This window comes from Pseudophryne corroboree, chromosome 4, assembly GCF_028390025.1.
Source record: "Pseudophryne corroboree isolate aPseCor3 chromosome 4, aPseCor3.hap2, whole genome shotgun sequence".
Lineage (NCBI taxonomy): Eukaryota > Metazoa > Chordata > Amphibia > Anura > Myobatrachidae > Pseudophryne > Pseudophryne corroboree.
The window spans coordinates 481,760,499-481,787,783 of record NC_086447.1 but is presented as its reverse complement, the minus strand read 5'-3'; the positions used below and the strand labels follow the sequence as shown (position 1 = coordinate 481,787,783).

General features: G+C 43.9%; 1 protein-coding gene across 3 annotated transcripts in view; it reads right to left on the bottom strand.

Moving 5' to 3' along the window:
* The window catches only part of CRYBG1 (crystallin beta-gamma domain containing 1), a 542,544-nt gene that overhangs the window by 7,728 nt on the left and 507,531 nt on the right, over positions 1-27,285 (bottom strand). For all 3 annotated transcript variants that reach the window (XM_063917058.1, XM_063917060.1, XM_063917059.1), the window contains 6 exons: positions 24,885-24,997; positions 16,036-16,165; positions 14,967-15,106; positions 11,372-11,495; positions 10,728-10,886; positions 5,206-5,368 (listed from right to left, as the gene is read on the bottom strand). In XM_063917058.1, the coding sequence (XP_063773128.1) occupies positions 5,206-5,368; positions 10,728-10,886; positions 11,372-11,495; positions 14,967-15,106; positions 16,036-16,165; positions 24,885-24,997 (829 nt within the window). The remainder of the gene's footprint in view (positions 1-5,205; positions 5,369-10,727; positions 10,887-11,371; positions 11,496-14,966; positions 15,107-16,035; positions 16,166-24,884; positions 24,998-27,285) is intronic.

Genomic DNA, 27,285 nt, shown 5'->3' with positions numbered 1-27,285 from the left:
TCTGCCCCGGGGCAGAAATGAGTGGCCTTTTGCCCGCTTGCCCTTATGGGAACGAAAGGACTGAGTTTGAAAAGACGGTGTGGCTGTGGCCACCAGGTCCGATAGACCGACCCCAAATAACTCCTCCCCTATGTCGTTTGGAATCCGCATCACCTGACCACTGTCGCGTCCATAACGCTCTTCTAGCAGAAATGGACATCGCACTCACTCTAGATGCCAGGGTGCAAATATCCCTCTGTGCATCTCGCATATATAGTAATGCATCCTTTAAATGCTCTATAGTTAATAATATACTGTCCCTATCCAGGGTATCAATATTTTCAGTCAGGGAATCCGACCAAGCCACTCCAGCACTGCACATCCAGGCTGAGGCGATTGCTGGTCGCAGTATAACACCAGTATGTGTGTATATACCTTTTAGGATATTTTCCAGCCTTCTATCAGCTGGTTCCTTAAGGGCGGCCGTATCGGGAGACGGTAACGCCACTTGTTTTGATAAGCGTGTGAGCGCCTTATCTACCCTAGGGGGTGTTTCCCAACGCGCCCTAACCTCTGGCGGGAAAGGGTATAGTGCCAATAATTTATTAGAAATCAGCAGTTTTTTATCGGGGGAAAACCACGCTTTATCACACACCTCATTTAATTCATCTGATTCAGGAAAAACTACTGGTAGTTTTTTCACACCCCACATAATACCCTTTTTTGTGGTACTTGTAGTGTCAGAAATATTCAATGCCTCCTTCATTGCCGTGATCATGTTACGTGTGGCCCTACTGGACATTACGTTTGTCTCGTCACCGTCGACACTGGATTCAGTATCCGTGTCTGGGTCTGTGTCGACCATCTGAGGTAACGGGCGTTTTAGCGCCCCCGACGGTGTCTGAGACGCCTGAACAGGCACTAATTGATTTGCCGGCTGTCTCATGTCGTCAACAGTTTTTTGCAAAGTGCTGACACTGTCACGTAATTCTTTAAATACGACCATCCAGTCAGGTGTCGACTCCCTAGGGGGTGACATCACTAACACAGGCAATTGCTCTGCTTCCACATAATTTTCCTCCTCATACATGTCGACACAATCGTACCGACACCCAGCACACACACAGGGAATGCTCTGAAAGAGGACAGGACCCCACGAGCCCTTTGGGGAGACAGAGGGAGAGTTTGCCAGCACACACCAGAGCGCTATATATATATACAGGGATAACCTTATGTAAGTGTTACTCCCTTTATAGCTGCTGTTTTATATTAGCTGCCAATAGTGCCCCCCCTCTCTTGTTTTACCCTGATTCTGTAGCAGGACTGCAGGGGAGAGTCTGGGAGCCTTCCTTCCAGCGGAACTGTGAGGGAAAATGGCGCTTGTGTGCTGAGGAGATAGGCTCCGCCCCCTTCACGGCGGCCTTTTCTCCCGCTTTTTTTAGGATAACTGGCAGGGGTGAAATGCATCCATATAGCCCAGGAGCTATATGTGATGTATTTCTTTAGCCATATAAGGTTTAAACATGTTTTATTGCGTCTCAGGGCACTCCCCCCCAGCGCCCTGCACCCTCAGTGACCGGAGTGTGAAGTGTGCTGAGAGCAATGGCGCACAGCTGCAGTGCTGTGCGCTACCTTATCTGAAGACAGGAACGTCTTCTGCCGCCGATTTCTCCGGACCTCTTCGCTCTTCTGGCTCTGTAAGGGGGCCGGCGGCGAGGCTCCGGGACCCATCCAGGCTGAACCTGTGATCGTCCCTCTGGAGCTAATGTCCAGTAGCCAAGAAGCCCAATCCACTCTGCACGCAGGTGAGTTCGCTTCTTCTCCCCTTAGTCCCACGATGCAGTGAGCCTGTTGCCAGCAGGACTCACTGAAAATAAAAAACCTATTTAAACTTTTACTTCTAAGCAGCTCAGGAGAGCCACCTAGCATGCACCCTTCTCGTTCGGGCACAAAAATCTAACTGAGGCTTGGAGGAGGGTCATAGGGGGAGGAGCCAGTGCACATCAGCTAGTCTAAAGCTTTTACTTTTTGTGCCCAGTCTCCTGCGGAGCCGCTATTCCCCATGGTCCTTACGAAAGTCCCAGCATCCACTAGGACGTCAGAGAAAGTAAATATACCCCTTAGTCCCCCAAATCTCACGTGCTCCTCAGCATACAGTTTATCCTTCTATGGATTGCGGTTAACATGCCGTCTGTCGAGATCCCGACAGCCGCAATACCGGCGCAATAGGGCTATTCTCACTTGTGGGTGTCCACAACACCCATAGAGTGGGAATAGATCCTGAGGCGAGCCACTGAGCCCACAACGGGACTCTTAGTGCTCATCCTGCTGCCGGCATTCTGGCGGATGGTAAGCCGCTGACGGAATATTGACAGCCGGCATCCCGTCCGCCGGCAAATGGTATGTATTCCCCTTCTACTGCTAGAATAATGTTAGGTTTTGTGTGTTGTAGTGACTATAGATAGAGTGTAAGCCCCATTAAGGCAGGGACTGGTGTGAATGATTACTCTATGTAAAGCCTTTCTTAATTGAGTGCTTTGTATAAAGGCCAATAATTCTAATACTCCTGCTCTAAACCTACTCTACAGGACTTTTACCAAATTATTTCTGCACAGTTAGGTCCATATTTATTTGGACACTGACACAATTTGCATAATTTTGGCTCTGTATGCCACCATAATGGATGTGAAATTAAAACAATGGAGATGCAATTGAAATGCAAACTGTCAACTTAAATTCAAGGTGCTGAACAAAAAGATCATATAAAACATTTAGGAATTGCAACCATTTTTATACCCATCCAAGATTTACGCTACTGACGTTCAAATTTATGTTAGAATTTTTATAGGTGTCTTGTTAATTTGGAGTGCCATGGTTTACATCTAGGTCTACATGGTGTGTGATTGGAAGCTGGGGTTACTTCATCGGGGGCTATTTCTGTCTGGTTCAGGTGTGATACAGCCGTCTCAGCAGAAGTGAAAAAGCAGAAAAAGGTGAGAGCAGTTGTTGCAGAGGTGGAAAATGAATTGTGTTAACACTAACTAGAAAATTAATTGTGTTAATATTTCTGCGGGTTTGAGGAGGATTGGAGGACTTCAGTGACAATGAGTTTGAAGTAATGGAGGAGAGCATGCAGGTGAGAAGGTTGTGCTGTGAGAGAGGGAAAGAAGTGTTCGTGAATGCAGAAACGGAGCATAGTCTGGTGAAACAAGATCAAGGCGGTGGCCCTCCTAATAAGTAGAGGAGTCAGTCCATTGAGAGAAGCAGAGAGAGGAGGTAAGAGAGTAGCAGATTTCAGACTATCAATCACAATACTGAAATCACCCATGATGATGGTGGTGGTGTCAGAGGATAGCAAGTAAAGGAGCCAAGCAGAAAAATCTTCCAGAAATTGTTTTGGTTGCTCAGATGGGCGATAGGTGGCTGCAACACGCAGAGAGAAAGGAGAGTAAATCCTGATAGAATGAACTTCAAATGATGTGAATGTGACTGATGGAACCTGTGATAGAACTGTGTATGTGAAGGATCGGGATAGTAATATTCCAACCCCACCTCCTTTATTGTTGCTAGGCCTGGTGAGGTGCGTGAAGTGGAGACCCCGCGTGTCAGTGCTGCAGGAGAGGCTATGTCTTCCTTGAAGATCACATTAAGAGCCTGATCAGTAGATGGGGAATGTAATCAAAATATCGACATCTAAAAGATCAAGAGTTATGTTGGCATTTCATAGTCTGCATAAACCGGCAGCGGAGGGTTAGGGTAGGGATGCGGGAGAGGAGGATAGGGGTTTGACATACTCATTGCTTAAAGGCCCTGGATCCACCATAAGTCATTATCAAATGGCTGCCGGACTCGTCAAACCAGGCAGATCATTAATTGAACACCAGGGACGTTTTGTTGACATTCAAATCATGTTGGTATTTCATGTGTTGACATGATGAATGTTGGCATTGTGAATATATCAACATGTGTATGACCACGTTGACATTCTCATGTCGACACTGTGAATGTCTGCAAACTATACCACACCTATAGATTGTATACCAAGGAATTACAAAGGTTCACCCCTTCACCCAGTTATGGACATCCACATGTAATTTTTAGTGAGTTCTTTTGGTGGCCGAATCCTGTGGTATAGTACAGTATATTGCTGCATAAGGGACACATTCTTAACTGTGGTGCCATGTGTGAGCAGTTACATTACCCAGAACACTAGCATAGTTTTTGTGGCCATGGCAGCATATAGTGTCCTTCCAAGATATGATTATTAGTCTGTTGCAGACAGCACTGCAATGATGGGGACTGTAAGCAAAGGGATGGATTGGGGGCAACTGCTGTTTTTTCGTGTGCAGTTTATTTATATTATGTAAGTATAAAGATTTTGGAAACACTCTGTTGTATGTGTGAGCATGAGAAGTACAAACAGCACTACTATCACTCTCTATGAACACTGAACAGACCTGAGTACACTTGTCTACATGTGACTGCGTGAAATGCGGTGGACCAGGAATTATGTCATAATAGGTTCTCATAGAGCAACTATAATATGGAGTCACCTACTGTCAGATTAGACAGTCTGGTTTCCCATTCCTCTTCATTCAGGGAGGATTTTCAAAGTAATGCAGTGCTGACCCAACAATACTGTACTGTAGTTCTTTACTTGTCAAGCACTGAATCACTTGCATGAATGTAATATGACGTTTATGTTGCTTGAGAACAAACAAATTGAGAGGGTAAAAGCTCATCATAAACTATTCTCTTTATGGTTCTGCAATTAGTCCTGCGCTGTTGGCCCATTGCAGTACATTTATATAAACATTAACGCAAACTATACACCTAATTACATTATCACACCAACAGTTACATACTTTGTGTACACCTTCATTTTACATTTATACTTTTCAGCAACTAACACAAAATTACATTCATGGAGTAACTGCAACAGGTCTTTTACTTTACCATAAAACAATGTACAATGATTCCATTGTGATTGTTTTTATTATGTTTAACAAAACTTTTTTCAGACTGTGGATATGTACAATATTACACATACATTTTACAAAGGGACTGCCCCACAATCAAGACAATTGTCCCTATTTGCAAGGGTTTTGGAGGTATTTCAACACCTAAATATTGTGAAGTGTGCTGTAGAGATGTTTATTATGGAGCATTATATCTTCTCACTGCCATCACAAAACATATATTAAAATAATAAAATCAGCTAATTACCTTTGATGTCTAAAACAAGATTTGGCTTTGAGCAGCTGTAGATCCTGCCATCAGGTTTGACGCTCCAACGCATGCTTGTTCCGCTCTGTTCTAGACTCAAGCTAAGCTTGCAACCTGCCGTAATCAGTGTCCCTGCACTAGCAAGGCTACAGTCTTCAGCAATCTGTGGGATAAAAGGACTAGTCAGATGGGATCACTTAAGGCAAGAAAGGTTCAGACACATGATCACAGGAAATGTGTTACTTCTTTCTAAGAATTACTAGGTTTCAGGTAAACTTCCATTACTAACAAATGAATGAAATACTATGGTAACCACTTATTTGGCTAATATATATATTTTTTTTACAAAACATTTTCAGAAATGGTCTTTATGAATGAATTAGGTTAAGATATAACATAGCCAACACCATTTTGCACCCAAAATATATTTTATTTACGATTTCCCCCCATAAATTTGATGGTTGCGATATCGGACCATCACAAACCTTCTTTTTTCCGGCGGCTGTAGAGAGGAGCATGGGCAAGAGGTAGGCAGAGAAGGTAAGGCTTCTATTACTAATGTCTGCAGCCGCGGGTTGGTGGGTACTGCTGGGCTGCCTGATCAGAAGTGATCAGGGGCAAGGCGGCAACTGGGAGGAGGGAAATAGGAAGCAGAGAGGATGGGAGGGCCCACTGTGAGCAGCAGCTTCTGGAAAAAGATCTTCCAGCAGCCGCACAGTGGGCTTTTCGACTGGTCGCATTAGATGCGACCATGTCAGGGAAAGCCTAGCCAGGTAAGTGGTTAAAGAACTACAGTTGTGTCCTCTCTCATTGTCGCGGAGGTCATGTTAAACAGTCCTTTTAATTGTGCCTAGTTGTGAGTGCGTTTACTAACGCTGTGCTTCTTTTTTCCTGGAAAACACTGTAACATAGCATTTCGTATGCAGATACAGCTGCACACAGAATACAGGCAGTAAATGTACTGCAATTAGCCTCTGCCGCTGGTAGAGCGGGTTTGTTAGCAAGTATTATGCTAACAAAACTGAAAATATTCTTTGTTATTATTATTATCCTTTATTTATATGGCGCCACAAGGGTTCCGCAGCGCCCAATTACAGAGTACATAAACAAATAATCAAACAGGAAAACAGCAACTTACAATTGACGACAATATAGGACAAGTACAGGGTAAATAAACATAGCTACATCAGCAGATGACACTGGAATAAGTATCAGGTGGCAGAAGACTGCTGGATTTGGTGCAGCTGAAGATTATTAAAGTAAGAAAAGGGTAAGCACATGAGGGAAGAGGGCCCTGCTCGTGAGAGCTTACATTCTAAAGGGGAGGGGTAGACAGACAGGGATGAGACAGATGGGGTACATAGAGAGCGTGGAACAGAGGTTTAGGATGAGATTTGGCTGGGTTTGGTGAAGAAGTGGGTCTTGAGAGCCCGTTTGAAGTTTTGTAGAGAGGTGGAGAGTCTGAGGGGGAGAGGTAGGGAATTCCAGAGAAGTGGTGCAGCACGTGAAAACTCTTGGAGGTAGGAGTGGGAGGAAGTAATCCGTAGGCAGGAGAGTCGGCGAGCATTAGCAGAGCGAAGAGGACGGGTGGGAGTGTAAAGCGAGATAAGATCAGAGATGTGGATGGGAGAGGAGTGGGTGAGTGCTTTGTAAGCAAGTGTGAGAAGCTTGAAATGGATTCTGAAAGGGAAGGGGAGCCAGTGAAGGTCTAGTAAGAGAGGAGAGGTGGACGTAGTGCGTTTGGTGAGGAAAATGAGCCGGGCAGCAGCATTGAGTATAGATTGGAGTGGAGAGAGGTATTTGTCAGGAATGCCAGTCAGGAGGAGATTACAGTAGTCCAGTCTGGAGATGACCAGTGAGTGGATAAGAGTCTTAGTAGCATCCTGGGTCAGAAAGGGTCTGATCCTGGAAATATTTTTTAGATGAAAACGGCAGGTTTGTGAGAGGTGCTGAATGTGTGGTTTGAAGGAGAGGGAGAAGTCAAGGATTACTCCAAGACAGCGCACTTGGGGGGTAGAGGAGATAGTAGTGCCATCAATAGATAATGAGATTGTAGGAGGTGAGGTTATGCGGGAGGGAGGGAAGATGATCAGCTCGGTCTTAGACATGTTAAGTTTAAGAAAGCGCTGGGACATCCAGGAAGAGATAGCAGAGAGACAGTTGGAGATACGAGTGAGGAGAGTAGGGGAGAGGTCTGGAGAGGAAAGATAGATTTGAGTGTCATCAGCATAGAGATGATATTGGAAACCAAAAGAACTAATGAGCTTACCTAATGAGGACGTATAGAGAGAGAAGAGAAAAGGACCAAGGACAGAACCTTGGGGTACCCCTACAGTTAGTGGAAGTGAGGGGGAGGTGGAGTCATGAGAGGAGACAGAGAATGAACGGTCAGAAAGGTAGGACGACAACCAAGAGAGGGCAGTGTCACGCAGACCAATGGAGTTAAGGATTTGCAGTAGGAGAGGATGGTCCACAGTGTCAAAAGCAGCAGAGAGATCAAGTAGAATAAGTAGAGAGTACTGTCCCTTAGATTTAGCAGCATGGAGGTCATTGCATACTTTTGTAAGGGTAGTTTCAGTGGAGTGGAGAGGACGGAAGCCAGACTGGAATGGGTCAAGCAGTGAGTGTGAGGAAAGAAAGGAAGTAAGGCGGTTGTAGACAATACGCTCAAGGAGTTTGGAGGCAAAAGGGAGGAGAGAGATGGGTCGGTAGTTGGAGAGAGTGTTTGGATCAAGGGTAGGTTTTTTAAGAATAGGAGAGATGAGTGCGTGCTTGAAGGCAGAGGGGACAGTGCCTGATGAGAGGGAGAGATTGAGAAGGTGGGAAAGATGGGAACAAGCAGAAGAAGAGAGGTAGCAGAGGAGGCGGGAGGGGATAGGGTCAAGTGGGGAGGTGGTGAGGGGACAGGAACGAATGAGGGCCATGACTTCCTCTCCAGATGAATGGGAGAAAGATGACAAAGTTGGTGCGAGGGATGGGGAGGGTTGGTAAGGGATGGGAGAAGGCTGGTTACTGATGGTCTGGTGTGATGTCCTGACGTATGGAGTCAATTTTGGATGTGAAGTAAGTGGCAAAGTCAAGAGCAGAGAGTGAGGAAGGGAGACGAGGTGGAGGTGGACAGAGGAGTGAGTTGAGAGTGGTAAAGAGGCGCCGGGGGTTGGAAGACTGGGAGGAGATGAGGTTCTTGAAGTATGACTGTTTAGCAAGAGAAAGGGCAGCACTGAAGGATGAGAGCATAAGTTTGAAATGGAGGAAGTCTGCCTTAGAGCGTGATTTCCTCCAGTGTCGCTCAGCAGTACGTGAGCATTTTTGCAGATATCTGGTGCATTTGGTGTGCCAGGGTTGAGGTGTTAATTTGCGAGGGTGAATAGTGGTTGGTGGAGCAACAGAGTCAAGAGCAGAAGTAAGGGAAGCATTGTATGTGGAAGTGGCTTGTTCAGGGCATGAGAGAGAGAGAATAGGAGAGAGAAGTGAGTCAAACAGGGAGGGAAGGAATGTGGTGTCAATAGCTTCAATGTTACGCTTAGTGATGGTAGCCTTAGGAGGTAGAGATGGGGAAGTCGAGAGAGATAGGTTAAAGGAGAGCAGGTGGTGGTCAGAGAGGGGAAATGGGGAGTTGGAAAAATCAGAAATATCACAGCGGTGAGTGAAGACCAGATCCAGTGAGCTCCCATTCACATGGGAGGGTGAGGAGGTCCACTGGGAGAGACCAAGTGAAGAGGTGAGGTTAAGGAGTTTAGAGGCAGGGGATTGTGTGGGGATGTCAATAGGGATGTTGAAATCACCTAGGATAATGGTGGGAATGTCAGAAGAGAGGAAGTGAGGAAGCCAGGAAGCAAAGTTGTTGATGAATTTGGAAGCAGTGCCGGGGGGGGGGGGGGGGGGGGGGGGGGTAAATGACAGCTACTCTAAGATGGACTGGTTGGAAGAGGCGTATGGCGTGGACCTCAAATGTAGAGAATATAAGGGATGGTTCTGGTGGTATGAGTTGGTAGGAGTAACTAGAAGGTAAAAGGACCCCAACACCACCCCCATGGCGACCCCCAGGTCGGGGTGTGTGTGTGAATGTGAGGCCCCCAGCAGAGAGAGCAGCAGCAGAAGTAGTGTCAGAGGGCGTAATCCAAGTTTCAGTAATGGCTAATAGGTGTAGGGAGTTGGAAATGAAAAGGTCATGAGTGGGGTCATGAGTTTGTTACAAACAGATCTGGCATTCCAGAGGGCACAGGATAGGGGGTATGAGTTTGTGGGAGAGATGTGAATGAGATTTTCAGGGTTGCTGTAGCGATGAGGTGGGATTAACTTTGAGGGCAGGGATGATGAGAGAGTAGTGATGGTACGGGTGCCTGAGCTAGGAGGGGAAACTGCAGGAGGTGGGCAGGGAGGGAGGTCAGTGTGATGTGGATGGGGGTGTGGGGAGGTGACAGGGAAGGGAGAGAGGGAGCAGGGCTGAGTTGTGGGGTAGCAGGACCATGGGGCAGAGGTGAATGAAAGTGGGGTAACAGGAAAGGTGGGGGAAGGAAACAGAGGGATGGAGGGGAGACAGAGGAGGGGAGAGAGGAGGAGGTGTAGGAGACTAGGGGGGAAGGATAAAGATACATTATTAGGTAGACACTGAGTGATGTGGGGAGTATAAGAAAGCCTTGACATAGTGTTAAGTAGGTAAATAGGTTGAGGGAAAGTGGAAGTAGGAGAGGAGACTGTAAGGGAATCCGAGCAGAAGAATTGCAGAAATGCAGGTGAGAAAAGCAGTGTAGGCTCAAGGGGTGTAGATTTAGTATGAAATGAGTCAAAAGCGTAGATAAAGTGGGTGCAGAAATGTATTTGGAGTGTAAGAAATGAAAGGATTGTGAGAGGTTTAAGAAGCAATGGTAAGGTAATTATGTTAGATTTTTTAAGTGTTTGCAGGTAAAATTGCATTGGTGCAGCTGTGCTTAAAAAACAAAATTACAATAATACAGATACAAGCATTTGTAGGTGAAATGGACGGTTTTTGAAATGTCCAAGTAAGGTTGTTCTGTGCTATTTAATCAGATGCAACAATCAGGAGGTGAGTGATCTGAGGAGTAAGTGACTCACATTTGTTATTAGTTCTTCAGTTTTATTTGATTTGTTTGATTGGTGTGCTCCTGTTTTCCTTCTTTTTCACTTCGATTGTTCAATTGATATGTTTAATGGAGAGCCATAAGGCCTTATCTGAATCAGACAACCCATGTTTATTTAAAGGGAAAAAAATTACTAATGCCGTGCATACACGCTACAATTACCTCGCCGATCCGCCCTTTATCAGCAAATCGCCCAGATAATTGTAGCATGTATATGGCTGACCAATCTGAAAATATCAAATCGGTCGCGCATTCTGAATCGTCCAGCATGTCCGCCCGATGCAATATTTTCTTACTGTCCGGTCACCGCATCGGGCAGTGTATGAAAGAGAAGAATTCTGTCTTTTTGATGTTTAGAGAATGGAGGCATGATAAATTTTTCAAACATGGACTACATAATGGAAAAAAAAAATCCCTTACCCGACACCTTAAGATTCCTTTTTGGTAAACCCATATCTGATCTTCAGCTCCTGTGTCCTCCATGACCTGTATCCTCAGGAGGTTAATATCATCCAGGTTTCCATTGGTTGACATGAGCATCCCATTACCCTTGTTCCGGAGCTTGAAGTACAGTCGTTTCTAATAAAAAGTTAAAATCAGCATTAACCGTTTTAAGTGAATAGTGAACGTGAAGTCATAGTTAATCAATGTGACAGCAATGTATCCATATCGTAATATATTGGGTCACATACAATAACGTTTGCTAATGTTATGGCAGCTGGTTTGGTGTTTGAAAAATATGTGTATTTCTACAAACAAAAACTGTTGAATAAGAAACGCAAATATTAAATTATATAATTAATGTTTAAATATATTTTCTATGTAATTTACTTTGTAAAATAATACAAATATTGGTTATTAAAGTAACAGTGTGAAAAAAGGCAGTTTGGAAACTAAATTTGTCTAAGTAGTTGATGTAGAATTCGGTCAGTGTTTTATGTTGATGGCAGAGTGTGAATGAAATAGATATAACGCTGCAGTAGAAGTTAGAGCTAAGCAATATGTAACATTATCAATAACTAGCTCTATTATGATTACTGTATTATTTATTGCTCTCTAAATACCTGTCGAAGGGGACGCAGAGATCCAACTTTATTCCATCCACTGAATTGTTGCCACTGTGCAATCTTGCTTGGCGATATTAATAGCTGCTGACCTCTGTAATTCGTGTATTCATAAAAGACCCATCTGAAAAAAAGGATTAGCTAATTAAGATCAAGTGCACTGAATAACCTAATATGTAACTGGAAAAATATCTGGACACGTGATTGATACATATGGTCGACTTCCAGTTAGAAATTGCAGCTGTATACAGCAAGACCTCTGTCTTCTAGGATCTCCCAGGAGACTCTACAGATTGCGTGTCAGGTACACCACTTTGCTTCTCTCTCACTGAGTATTGCAACTAGCGCCATCCTGCCCAGTAGACTCCCATATCAGGGTCCTGATTGGATAGCATAGACCAGCAGCAGATACTGTCTATGCTTCCAACCTGCAGATACAGCTTCCACCTTCTCATCACTCGTTCACTACGTTACCTACTGAAGTACTATGTCTTCCTATTCGGTTTTTTAATTTATTTTTTATTATCCTTGTACTTTGAACTGTCTTTGTACCTTGCAACCTCTCCTGTTTTCATCATTTGATAATCTCACCATTATGAGACCTTTCTTTGGTTTGGCGTTGTGTGTGTTGTATATTTCACCCCATGCTTTTTCTTCTTGCTCATCTACCTACAGGTACACACACACACACACCTTTTGTATGTAACCGTTTTGCTTTTTTTGTACCTTTTTAGGTCTTTCTTCTCTCATTGCATCATTACATCAACTATTAGGTGTACATGCCACCAGATACTCTATAACACTAGCATCCAATATTACTGGTATAGGTAAAATATTTCCTTCTTTAAAATTAGTTTACTGTGCAGGAATCTAAACCTTTTTGTAAGAGAGTCTGCAGGACAATGAACGAGCCATTAATACAAGGAGGACAACTGCAGATAACTTCAGAACACGACCTATCACAGACAGAAGACACTTTGGGCCGATGCAGTTGAATGCATGCGTGTTTGTGGAGCGTATCTTGCATGTTTTCGCACAGCACATGGGTAAGCAACCTTCAGCTCTCCAGCTGCCGTGGAACTACACTTCCCAGCATGTTCTGACACAACTTTAGCATGCCCCAATAGCAACGCTGTGGCAGAGCATGCTGATATGGGTAGTCTGGAGTGTCATACAATGCCTACTCCTGGCAAAGCACATGCTCAACCATACACAAACATGGGAGACGGAGAGTTGTACTCATTTCACACTCTTTTACACTGAAGAAGCACACCTGGGCTGTAACAGAATGTTCTCATGTAGACAAAGCTCTGTTAGGGTGTGATGACACATTTGTGAGCTATGCCGAGTTGGACATATATATATATGAACCAATAAATGAATTAATCAAAGCATAGCAGTTCCTCAGAATCTAGCAGCAATTCTTCAAGAGAATGCCCAAATATACATCACTAGTTACCAGCCTATCAAAATGACGGAACAACATACTAGCAATGTCAGCGTCGGCGGCCATGCGCACCCGAACGAAGCAACACTTGAATTGCTTCGTTGGGCGTCATCTAGTGGCTGCTGATATGCAAAACACTTGAATTCCCCCAATAGAGGTGAGGAGCAGCGTTAACATTTTATAGGATATGATAATACTGAGTAATGCGCACCAAACCAATTAGAACAAGTATTCCATCTGCCGGCTTCTGACCGGCGGTATATGTCTGTTTCCAGGCGTATGGTGTACACCAAGAACAGGCTGGAACAAATACGCACTCATGATGACAACGAGGAACAAAACAAGCATCCAGATAAGGTGTTGGCGCACTGTAATATGAGTGGAAGTCTGCATACAGGCAAATACATGCATTTATTTTTCTGTACACAATGCAGGAGTAAATATAGATATTATATATATGTATACACATATACATATTCTTTATATTTATTGCAAACCTATTTCCTGTGTGTGTAAACATTGAACATATATGAAAGTTGTTGAAGTGGATGAAAAAACTGCTAATTTCCACGTATTTTATAAACGTATTTTATATCATAACCAGAATAAATATTTTAGACATCTTCACAGTTAAAATCAGGCAGATAAACAGGCCTACATTGATTAATTCACGTGAATTCTACAGATTTGAGTAATTTGTATCCAAGCCCTCTGACTGGGACAGAAATGTAACGCGAGTCATATGTCTAAACTGATTTTAAGTATAGATTGGTAAACAGTCAGTATTTTGTTTGTGTGTCAATCATCCATTTAGGGTCTTATAAGTGTATAGTATAACAATCATATTGTAAAAATAATTAGGAGAGCAGGTTTAAATAAATATATAAATCCCCTCAGTTTCTATGTCCATTCTGTTGTAACACAAGTCATGCAAATAAACAATTTATTTCTGCTTCTAAGCATTAATTAGGACTACCTACCCCATATATTATTGTCATATTTTGAAAATGTGGAAATTCAGGTTCATTTCTGTGTGTGGTGAATTTAAATTTCTTAAAATGAACATGCAAATGTAACGTGAGTCACAAGGAAAGACACATACCTACAGTGTGTGTGTGGCTGATCTGTGTCCCACTCTGCATAATGCTTTCCCCAGCTTATGTGCTGTGAACAGACCACCAGAGAGGCTGCTAGTGAGCAGAGGAGTGACTCCTGCATTTCTCTCTCTCTGTGAAAGTGCAGCAGTCACTGGTGGTCATTCCGAGTTGATCGCAGCCAGCAACTTTTTGCTGCTGCTGCGATCAACTAGTCCACGCCTATGGGGGAGTGTATTTTAGCTTAGCAGGGCTGCGATCGCTTCTGCAGCCCTGCTAAGCTAAAAAAAAAATCAAGTAAAAGAAGACTAGCCCTGGACATACTTACCCTGTGCGATGATCTCTGCGATGCTGGAGCCGGCTTTGACGTCAGACATCCGCCCTCCGTTCTGTTGGATACGCCTGAGTTTTCTTCTCCACTCACGGAAAACGGTCTCCAACGGTCCGGTGACGCCCATGTATGCCTTCTTTCTGTCAATCTTCTTGCAGTCCACTCTGCAACCTCTTTCTTCGTTCTTCTGGACGTAATCCGGCGACCCCTGTCGCCGGGCAACGTTGCGCACGCGTAGTGCGGCCACCGCGCATGCCGGACCCGTTTGCACCGCAGCGATAAACCGCTGCGTGCGAACAGGTCGGAATGACCCCCACTGTACCGTGACAATGGAGTCCTCTCCTGAGTCCTGTATGATTCGGTGTTTGCTGTGACATGCAGAAATGTTTCTGTGCTTTACTATTATTGGGACCATTTGACCCTTGTCTCTTCATTACAGCTCAGCTTTATTTGTTTTGGACACTAACTTTAGGGTTAAACAACTTTTTATGAATTGAAGACAAAATCATGGTTACATACTGAAGACAAAAATGTATAAATAAAGTAAGCTGTGTGTATTCATATATCCAATGATGAAAGATTATTCAAAGAAAAACTGAAAACTGTGATATGGGGCTGCAGCAATCACTCATGGTAAAACGTGAAAGAGAAAAACTGAAACCATCTGTAACACAGAGCCAGCAGAAGATCCCACCATGCTAAATATAAAGTAATGTTACTCACATCCCCCCAAGGACCTCCAGAGATTGTATATCTGTAGAGTAGCCCATTGCCTGCAGATCCGTTGTTTCACTGCCAAGTATGACTCTTCTTCCTCTGTGGTTCTCTTTTCCATAAAGTACTAAATTTGGTTCCGAAAATTCCTGAAAGATGACAAACTTAATTTCTAACTAATCCCAAATGGGTGGTAAACATTCTACAGTACATGAAGCATTTTATATAATGGAGAAATCTAAAAATGCTCTTAATAAGGTGCCTATTAAAAATTCTTTAATGCGCATTGTAGAATCTGTTCTTGCTAAAATCAATTATTTTCTTTCAGTCAAGAAAATGTTTTGCCATTTATACTGCGTGCTGATTCCGTCAGCAAAAATTACATACAGCTGTAGTCTACAAAAATGCGTGTTTTTAGGACGTTGACAAAACACCATTCCTTCCCTTTTAGAGTAATCATCATTGCAAGTAATTCTAGAACAGAAAAGGAAAACCTAGCAGCAAACACTTTTACCATTACCAGCATCAAATAGCTTTTTAGCGGATATAAAGTAAAACCAGAATCTACATTTCTCTTTAACTTATGATAATTTAACTATATCAGGCCCATAAAAGCCCAGAAAAAGAACACAACTGTTAATTTACTATTTATATAACACATACTATGAATTTACCAAACTGTGGTTTTAATCTGAAAACTACAATACTGAAAGTTTCCGGTTGTATAAAGTATTTTTATAGCCTCATCCTAGTGTTACTGCAATAGTCTATATTTTCAATACCTCTAATTTGTACTAGTGTCTTCATAGACCTGTGCTCATTTTTACCTGAATAACTTGAGCTCATTCAAATCTTGGAGAGAGATAAACTAGAAAGAGCTAAAGTACCAATCAATCAGCTCCTTACTGCCATGTTACAGGCGGTGTTTGAAAAATGACACAAGCTGATTGGTTGGCGTTTTATCACTGACCAAGGTTTGATAAATCTCCCTTATAGTAGCACCATGGTTGTAGAACTTTTTTGCGAATTGTATATCAATTAGATGATGATATATACATAAATCCAATAGAGTACTTACATAGTTTATAATCTTCAAAGATTTAAGAACTATATCATTTGGACAACCCATTGCACATAAATTAGGGTATATTCCTTCTTCTAATACCCACAGGTTTCCTGAGAAATCTACCTTGTCATATGCAGCCCACCTAGGAAAGAACAGGGGTAGTCTTAATTAGGACAACAGTAATGGAAGATAGGATAAAAATGTTATCCAAAGGGAAATACACCAAACATACTTGTGACAGATTTACCAAGAAAAGGCCTAACAAATAAGACTGAATGTAAAAATCTATGAATACAGTTAGAGACTAAGCTCAAACTGTAAACCTCGGCGCTATGTTGATGTATATATTAAGCAAAAATAATCACAAAACATGGGTATTGCACTATAGAGCTGCTGAGCAAAAGCAGTTGGTTAAACTGAAATATATTGGATTGAAAACAAACAAAAGGATGCTCTGCGCTCTGATATCTTGTATTTAATTAATCAATTAATTAATTGATTAGGTGCAGTCTAGCAGGGTGAATAATTGACTCAATGCAATTCAATTTAAAAAGCAGATACTTTTATCACAGAATGTATACACAGTTAAAACACGATAGATAGATACATAGAAACAATTTAAATAAGAAAAGAAAAAAAGAAAGAAAAAAAGGAAACAGTAGTTGCAACTTCTTACAACCACACTGATTAACGATATTATATCTATCTCAGAGATAGAGTAAAGGAGCAGTATGCAATATGTAAATATTAATAAGAACAAAGCTCTCACTGGATTTAATTAAATAAAAGACAAACACTGGCGTCCCAGTGCGTCTTTATATAATATTGGTCCTCAAAATATTAGTTGTAATAAATGTGCCGTAATAATTACCACCGTGCTGGTTCCTGAGAATTAGTGCAGGGTCCTGTATAATTGCACGTGGTGAATATGATGTAATATTGCCACTTTTCAATAAGTGTGGAGCAGTCCCATTGATGTTATTAGGATTGTTGGTATGAAAAGCCGTCAGTCACATGCAAGGTGTTTAAATGAGGATCCTCACAGCGGAGGACGTGATCCGTATGACTGGCGGTATAGCTGCGGCCAGCCGGCACTATCTCACCTCTCCTCACGGCGGAGGACCGTGACAGTCTCGTTCACGGAGATGTTTCCCAGAGACAGTGATGTAGATATTTGCAGCAATCTTACCGCACTGTGTGGGGCAAGCTGAGTATGATTTGACGGCTGTAGTTTGAATATCAGCGAAATACGGCACCAATATGCTGGAGACCAAGTCCGTGCTGTATAGTATTCCTTCAGGAGAGCTTTGTATCGGAGAAAGGGGCGTCAACGCGTTTCGTCTCCTAGCAACCGGAGACTTCCTCAAGACACAGTGCGGTAAGATTGCTGCAAATATCTACATCACTGTCTCTGGGAAACATCTCCGTGAACGAGACTGTCACGGTCCTCCGCCGTGAGGAGAGGTGAGATAGTGCCGGCTGGCCGCAGCTATACCGCCAGTCATACGGATCACGTCCTCCGCTGTGAGGATCCTCATTTAAACACCTTGCATGTGACTGACGGCTTTTCATACCAACAATCCTAATAACATCAATGGGACTGCTCCACACTTATTGAAAAGTGGCAATATTACATCATATTCACCACGTGCAATTATACAGGACCCTGCACTAATTCTCAGGAACCAGCACGGTGGTAATTATTACGGCACATTTATTACAACTAATATTTTGAGGACCAATATTATATAAAGACGCACTGGGACACCAGTGTTTGTCTATTATTTAATTAAATCCAGTGAGAGCTTTGTTCTTATTAATATTTACATATTGCATACTGCTCCTTTACTCTATCTCCGAGATAGATATAATATCGTTAATCAGTGTGGTTGTAAGAAGTTGCAACTATTGTTTCCTTTTTTTCTTTCTTTTTTTCTTTTCTTATTTAAATTGTTTCTATGTATCTATCGTGTTTTAACTGTGTATACATTCTGTGATAAAAGTATCTGCTTTTTAAATTGAATTGCATTGAGTCAATTATTCACCCTGCTAGACTGCACCTAATCAATTAATTAATTGATTAATTAAATACAAGATATCAGAGCGCAGAGCATCCTTTTGTTTGTTTACTAACAAATAAGACAACAAAATAACAAATCTCACCAAATGCCATAACCTAAATCAGGCATACGTAATTACAGAAGTAAAAATAAGAATTTACTCACCGGTAATTCTATTTCTCGTAGTCCGTAGTGGATGCTGGGGACTCCGTAAGGACCATGGGAATAGCGGCTCCGCAGGAGACTGGGCACAACTATAAAGAAAGCTTTAGACTACTGGTGTGCACTGGCTCCTCCCACTATGACCCTCCTCCAGACTTCAGTTAGGATACTGTGCCCGGAAGAGCTGACACAATAAGGAAGGATTTTGAATCCCGGGTAAGACTCATACCAGCCACACCAATCACACCGTATAACTCGTGATACAATACCCAGTTAACAGTATGATAGCAACTGAGCCTCTCAACAGATGGCTCAACAATAACCCTTTAGTTAAGCAATAACTATATACAAGTATTGCAGACAATCCGCACTTGGGATGGGCGCCCAGCATCCACTACGGACTACAAGAAATAGAATTACCGGTGAGTAAATTCTTATTTTCTCTAACGTCCTAGTGGATGCTGGGGACTCCGTAAGGACCATGGGGATTATACCAAAGCTCCCAAACGGGCGGGAGAGTGCGGATGACTCTGCAGCACCGAATGGGCAAACTCTAGGGCTTTTACATGACAAAGCCGCCAATTCTGATACACGCCTGGCCGAAGCCAAGGCCAACAACATGACCACCTTCCACGTGAGATATTTCAAATCCACGGTTTTCAGTGGCTCAAACCAATGTGACTTTAGGAAATCCAACACCACGTTGAGATCCCAAGGTGCCACTGGAGGCACAAAAGGGGGCTGAATATGCAGCACTCCCTTAACAAAAGTCTGAACTTCAGGTAGTGAAGCCAGTTCTCTCTGGAAGAAAATCGATAGAGCCGAAATCTGGACCTTAATGGAACCCAATTTAAGGCCCATAGTCACCCCTGACTGTAGGAAGTGCAGGAAACGGCCCAGCTGAAATTCCTCCGTTGGGGCCTTCCTGGCCTCACACCACGCAACATATTTTCGCCATATGCGGTGATAATGGTTTGCGGTTACTTCTTTCCTAGCTTTAATCAGCGTAGGAATGACTTCCTCCGGAATGCCCTTTTCCTTCAGGATCCGGTGTTCAACCGCCATGCCGTCAAACGCAGCCGCAGTAAGTCTTGGAACAGACAGGGCCCCTGCTGCAGCAGGTCTTGTCTGAGCGGTAGAGGCCATGGGTCCTCTGACATCATTTCTTGAAGTTCCGGGTACCAAGCTCTTCTTGGCCAATCCGGAACAATGAGTATAGTTCTTACTCCTCTTCTCCTTATTATCCTCAGTACCTTTGGTATGAGAGGAAGAGGAGGGAACACATAAACCGACCGGTACACCCACGGTGTCACTAGGGCGTCCACAGCTATCGCCTGCGGGTCTCTCGACCTGGCGCAATACTTTTCTAGCTTTTTGTTTAGACGGGACGCCATCATGTCCACCTGTGGCCTTTTCCAACGGTTTACAATCATTTGAAAGACTTCTGGATGAAGTCCCCACTCTCCCGGGTGGAGGTCGTGCCTGCTGAGGAAGTCTGCTTCCCAGTTGTCCACTCCCGGAATGAACACTGCTGACAGTGCTAACACGTGATTTTCCGCCCATCGGAGAATCCTTGTGGCTTCTGCCATTGCCGTCCTGCTTCTCGTGCCGCCCTGTCGATTTACATGGGCGACCGCCGTGATGTTGTCTGACTGGATCAGTACCGGCTGGTTTTGAAGCAGGGGTTTTGCCTGACTTAGGGCATTGTAAATGGCCCTCAGTTCCAGAATATTTATGTGCAGGGAAGTCTCCTGACTTGACCATAGTCCTTGGAAGTTTCTTCCCTGTGTGACTGCCCCCCAGCCTCGAAGGCTGGCATCCGTGGTCACCAGGACCCAGTCCTGTATGCCGAATCTGCGGCCCTCTTGAAGATGAGCACTCTGCAGCCACCACAGCAGAGACACCCTTGTCCTTGGAGACAGGGTTATCAGCCGATGCATCTGAAGATGCGATCCGGACCACTTGTCCAACAGGTCCCACTGAAAGGTTCTTGCATGAAACCTGCCGAATGGAATCGCTTCGTAGGAAGCTACCATCTTTCCCAGGATCCGCGTGCAGTGATACACCGACACCTGTTTTGGTTTTAGGAGGCCTCTGACTAGAGATGACAGCTCCTTGGCCTTCTCCTCCGGGAGAAACACTTTTTTCTGTTCTGTGTCCAGAACCATCCCCAGGAACAGTAGACGTGTCGTAGGGACCAGCTGTGACTTTGGAATGTTTAGAATCCAGCCGTGCTGTTGTAGCACCTCCCGAGATAGTGCTACCCCGACGAACAACTGCTCTCTGGACCTCGCCTTTATCAGGAGATCGTCCAAGTACGGGATAATTAAAACCCCCTTCTTTCGAAGGAGTATCATCATTTCGGCCATTACCTTGGTAAAGACCCTCGGAGCCGTGGATAGACCGAACGGCAACGTCTGGAATTGGTAATGACAATCCTGTACCACAAATCTGAGGTACTCCTGGTGAGGATGGTAAATGGGGACATGCAGGTATGCATCCTTGATGTCCAGTGATACCATGTAATCCCCCTCGTCCAGGCTTGCAATAACCGCCCTGAGCGATTCCATCTTGAACTTGAATTTTTTTATATATGTGTTCAAGGATTTCAAATTTAAAATGGGTCTCACCGAACCGTCCGGTTTCGGTACCACAAAAATTGTGGAATAGTAACCCCGTCCTTGTTGAAGTAGGGGTACCTTTATTATCACCTGTTGTGAATACAGCTTGTGAATAGCCTGTAACACTGCCTCCCTGCCTGAGGGAGTGGTTGGCAAGGCAGATTTGAGGAAACGGCGGGGGGGAGACGTCTCAAATTCCAGCTTGTACCCCTGAGATACTATCTGAAAAATCCAGGGATCCACCCGTGAGCGAGCCCACTGATTGCTGAAATATTTGAGACGGGCCCCCACCGTACCTGGCTCCGCCTGTGGAGCCCCAGCGTCATGCTGTGGACTTAGAGGAAGCGGGGGAGGACTTTTGCTCCTGGGAACTGGCTGTATTCTGCAGCTTTTTCCCCCTACCTCTGCCTCTGGGCAGAAAGGACGCGCCTTTAACCCGCTTGCCCCTATTGGGCCGAAAGGACTGTACCTGATAATACGGTGCTTTCTTTGGCTGTGAGGGAACATGGGGTAAAAATGTAGACTTCCCAGCTGTTGCTGTGGAAACTAGGTCCGAGAGACCATCCCCGAACAACTCCTCACCCTTATAAGGCAGAACTTCCATGTGCCTTTTGGAATCTGCATCACCTGTCCACTGCCGAGTCCATAACCCTCTCCTGGCAGAAATGGACATTGCACTAATTTTGGATGCCAGCCGGCAAATATCCCTCTGTGCATCCCTCATGTATAAAAGTGCGTCTTTTATATGCTCTACGGTTAGCAATATAGTGTCCCTGTCTAGGGTATCAATATTTTCTGACAGGGAATCTGACCATGCAGCTGCAGCACTGTACATCCATGCTGAAGCAATAGCTGGTCTCAGTATAACACCTGTGTGTGTATCTATAGATTTCAGGATAGCCTCCTGCTTCCTATCAGCAGATTCCTTCAGGGCGGCCGTATCCGGAGATGGTAGTGCCACCTTCTTTGACAAGCGTGTGAGCGCTTTATCCACTCTAGGGGATGTTTCCCAACGTGACCTATCCTCTGGCGGGAAAGGGTACGCCATTAGTAACCTCTTAGAAATTACCAGCTTCTTATCAGGGGAAGCCCACGCTTCTTCACACACTTCATTTAACTCCTCAGATGGAGGAAAAGCTACTGGTAGTTTTTTCTCTCCAAACATAATACCCTTTTTTGTGGTACCGGGGGTAACATCAGAAATGTGCAACACATTTTTCATTGCCTCAATCATGTAACGTGTGGCCCTACTGGAAGTTACATTAGTCTCATCGTCGTCGACACTGGAGTCAGTATCCGTGTCGACATCTGTGTCTGCCATCTGAGGTAGCGGGCGTTTTAGAGCCCCTGATGGCTTTTGAGACGCCTGGGCAGGCACAGGCTGAGAAGCCGGCTGTCCCACATTTGGTATGTCGTCAAACCTTTTATGCAAGGAGTCGACACTGTCGCATAATTCCTTCCACAGCACCATCCACTCAGGTGTCGACCCCGCAGGGGGTGACATCACATTTACAGGCATCTGCTCCGCCTCCACATAAGCCTCCTCATCAAACATGTCGACACAGCCGTACCGACACACCGCAAACACACAGGGAATGCTCTGACAGAGGACAGGACCCCACAAAGCCCTTTGGGGAGACAGAGAGAGAGTATGCCAGCACACACCAGAGCGCTATATAAGACAGGGATCCCATTATAAATGAGTGTTTTCCCTTATAGCTGCTTTTTATATATATATATATATATATATATATATCTATCCTGCGCCTAAATTTAGTGCCCCCCCTCTCTTTTTTACCCTTCTGTAGCTTGCAGACTGCAGGGGAGAGCCAGGGAGCTTCCTTCCAGCGGAGCTGTGAGGGAAAAATGGCGCCAGTGTGCTGAGGGAGATGGCCCCGCCCCTTTTCCGGCGGACTTCTCCCGCTTTTTCTGGAATACTGGCAGGGGTATTTTTACATCTATATAGCCTCTAGGACTATATATGATGTAGATTTGCCAGCCAAGGTGTCCTATATTGCCCTCAGGGCGCCCCCCCCCAGCGCCCTGCACCCATCAGTGACCGGAGTGTGAGGTGTACATGAGGAGCAATGGCGCACAGCTGCAGTGCTGTGCGCTACCTTGGTGAAGACCGAAGTCTTCTGCCGCCGATTTTCCGGACCTCTTCACGCTTCTGGCTCTGTAAGGGGGACGGCGGCGCGGCTCCGGGAACGAACACCAAGGTCGGGTCCTGCGGTCGATCCCTCTGGAGCTAATGGTGTCCAGTAGCCTAAGAAGCCCAAACTACCACCTGTTAGGTAGGTTCGCTTCTTCTCCCCTTAGTCCCTCGCTGCAGTGAGTCTGTTGCCAGCAGATCTCACTGTAAAATAAAAAACCTAAATATACTTTCTTTCTAGGAGCTCAGGAGAGCCCCTAGTGTGCATCCAGCTCAGCCGGGCACAAGAATCTAACTGAAGTCTGGAGGAGGGTCATAGTGGGAGGAGCCAGTGCACACCAGTAGTCTAAAGCTTTCTTTATAGTTGTGCCCAGTCTCCTGCGGAGCCGCTATTCCCATGGTCCTTACGGAGTCCCCAGCATCCACTAGGACGTTAGAGAAAAAGCCTATTAATTAATGTAATTTTCAGCAATTGGTTGTGAAACTTCAGTGTTGATAAAAAAAAAATCACTACATGTTGTCAGAAATAATTCATAAGATCATTTCACACTAGAGGTCTATTCATTTAGAGTCGGAATTTCCGACAAGTCGGAAATACGACTCTAATCCTACACACTCTATTCAATTGCGGGCATTTCAGACAGGTTTTTGGTCCGTTTTCGACAATGCCGATTCGACTTTTTTTAATGTCGAATTGGCATTGCCGAAAACGGGCCAAAAATCTGTCGGAAACGCCTGCAAATCTGACAAAAAAAAAGGGGATCCGCTGCTACTCCGCCGATCCACGTTTTCCGACAAAAATGGCACTAGAATTGAATAGGTTGAATCCAGATTCGACTTAAAAAAGTTGAAAAGTGCAGTTTTTCCTACTTGTCGGAAATACCGACACTAATTGGGGGAAATCAATTGGGGAAATAAATTAGCCACAGTAATTTATTGCACCCTAATTGAAGCTGCATTCAATTAGCCCCGTAGCCAGTGGTTAATGAAGATCCCCTCCCCCCAGAGTCAAATTCTATGCGTTAACGCCCATTAACACAGTAATTTACTGGGCGAGAAAAAGGGTCTCTAATTGAATAGCCCTGGACGTTAAAGCCAAAGGGTGTACCTCCCTTTTTCACACATGGTAAATTACTGCATCGAATACAATCCCCCCACCCCCCCCTATGGATATGCATACTTTACACTCTGGTATATAAGCACAGACAGAAATGGTAGAATGCAAAGAAAATCATTCAAGCATTGTAGCAGTTGAAATCCTTATTTCAAAACTGCATATTTAATAATATAAAATTATGGAGACATGGAAGGACTTTATATTAACACTTGATTGTGTACTTTAATACACCTCACACGCCTTAAGACAGCTTAGTATACAAAGATTAAAATGCAAAGCTAAGTATATGACAAAAACCAGCATAGAAAGAAAAATATGAAACAACAAATCATAATTTCCTGAGCAAACTCATCAGCTTATCCATAGATCAGTGACAAAACAGGGACAATGGGGGTGATTGGGATACAGAAATGTTTTTGTTAAATCAATGGAATGTCCTTACAAAGACTATTGGCATGACAGGACTTTGATTCAAATTGGAAATCTTTACTGCTGATGAAGCACCACAATCATTCTGCAACAATTATGCCACCTTTACATGTGGATAGAGCTGTGTAAATGTTTATATAGCAATACACAATATAACAGCAATAAAATAAAACGTGGACCCTTGATATCGCCAACACGTTTCAACAGAGCTTTCATTTACCCAATTATTCTGAAACTATACAATTATGCAGATATTTTGTTTTCTCTGTACAATTAAGGAGATAATGAGCTAAACATTAGATACAGTGTTTAGAGCTTACCTGCCTGAAGTAACCTTGCATGACATTACTTTAAATTCCTCCTCTAAATGATTGATATCTGCTGCAAATACTTGGCTTTGGCCTTGAAAATCTGGTTCTGAAAACAATTCAACCTTAAAGAGAGACATTTGCAAAAAAAGAGTAATTGACCATAATGTAGAAAGAAAAACCTTTTAGATGCAGGCAAATCAGACATTTGGTATTTTTAGCAGTAGCCAATGTGGTTCTAGCTTCAAAATGGAACAAGCCAGGGATGTCCTGGGCATACACTAAACCCAGAGAAAATCACACATGAGGGAACCATGTCACACAGGTGCCTCATTATTACTTTAGTAATGTAACAGTAGAGTTACTTAGTAGTCTGCATATTTTTAAGGACAGTAAACATTTTTTGAGTGTCATTTAGACCTGGATACATTTGCACTCTTTAGTGTACACAGGAAAATAAACATGCATAATGTTTAGGAGGAATCAATTTTAATTTGGAGTTGGGATGCAGTACATGCCAGCTCAACACTATATTGCAGCGCCAAAGTAAAGTTGGCCAGGACTCACAGATGTGTCCTCATACAGCATTACTGAAGTCATGCCAAACAGCTCCTCTGCGCGCCAGGTCCTCTGAGACTTGGCTAGCGTCGGGCAACTGAAAATGTGTCTGTGGCAATGCTCTGAATCTATGAATCTGCAAACAAAGTGCTACGAACCCTTGATAAAGGTCCTAAGAGGACCGAAATGTTGAACGGGCACCAGTGTCTCTGACTCATTATTCCAACACAGTCCCAAGAGTGCCGCCGACTCGGATTCTGTAGGAGGTCACATCTGTATATGCTGTATGCAGCCTGTAATTTCTCTCCATGCATCATAAATGTAAGAAATTGCATTTGTAGCCCTTGCATATGGATGTTTATACTGTATCTTTTAAACAGATTTTGCTACTTCTGTTAAATGAGGCTGAATATAAAAGTACAGCAGTGTCATGTACATGAAAATAGTATTATGACTTATTAAAAAATGGGAATGTTGTACTTTTTCTATAAAACATAATAAACACAAACACCCAATATATGTTGTTTACCGCTTTAAAAATCAAATGGAAATATTCTTTCCTGCAATAGTCTATAAGAAAAGGTTAAGTAAAGTGAATAGATGGTAAAAATGGGTAATTTTACGACTTTCAGCTGGGTTTCTATGCAATCAGCCACATCACTGCAGCACCACAGTTACATGTTATAAAGTTGGCTAGGGGGATGCATATATTTCTAGTTTACAATTACATGAAGACGTTCTTAAACAAAAATTTTGATGGATGTGTATGCATGTTGATGTAAACGGATAATGGGTATCTTAAAAAAATAAATAAGATTTTAAACCTACCGGTAAGTCTATTTCTCCTAGTCCGTAGAGGATGCTGGGGACTCCGTAAGGACCATGGGGTATAGACGGGCTCCGCAGGAGATAGGGCACCTAAAAAGAACTTTGACTATGGGTGTGCACTGGCTCCTCCCTCTATGCCCCTCCTCCAGACCCCAGTTAGAGAACTGTGCCCAGAGGAGATGGACAGTAAAAGGCAGGATTTAGCAATCCAAGGGCAAGATTCATACCAGCCCACACCAATCATACCATGTAACCTGGATCATACATAACCAGTTAACCATATGAACAACAACAGTAACGGTCCAAAACCGATTTCAACTGTAACATAACCCTTATGTAAGCAACAACTATATACAAGTCTTGCAGAGTTTCCGCACTGGGACGGGCGCCCAGCATCCTCTACGGACTAGGAGAAATAGATTTACCGGTAGGTTTAAAATCTTATTTTCTCTTACGTCCTAGAGGATGCTGGGGACTCCGTAAGGACCATGGGGTTTATACCAAAGCATCCAATCGGGCGGGAGAGTGCGTATGACTCTGCAGCACCGACTGAGCAAACGCTAGGTCCTCATCAGCCAGGGTATCAAACTTGTAGAATTTAGCAAAAGTGTTTGACCCCGACCAAGTCGCCGCTCGGCAAAGTTGTAATGCCGATACGCCTCGGGCAGCCGCCCAAGAAGAGCCCACCTTCCTAGTGGAATGGGCCTTAACCGAATTTGGTACCGGCAATCCAGCCGTAGAGTGAGCCTGCTGAATCGTATTACAGATCCAGCGAGCAATAGTCTGCTTCGAAGCAGGTGCGCCAATCTTATTGGCAGCATACAGGACAAACAGGGCCTCTGTTTTCCTAATTCTAGCCGTCCTGGCTACATAAATCTTTAAGGCCCTGACTACGTCCAGGGATCTGGAATCCTCCAGGTCACTTGTAGCCACAGGCACCACAATAGGTAGATTCACATGGAATGAAGAAACCACCTTAGGCAAAAATTGCGGACGTGTCCTCAATTCAGCTCGATCCACATGAAAA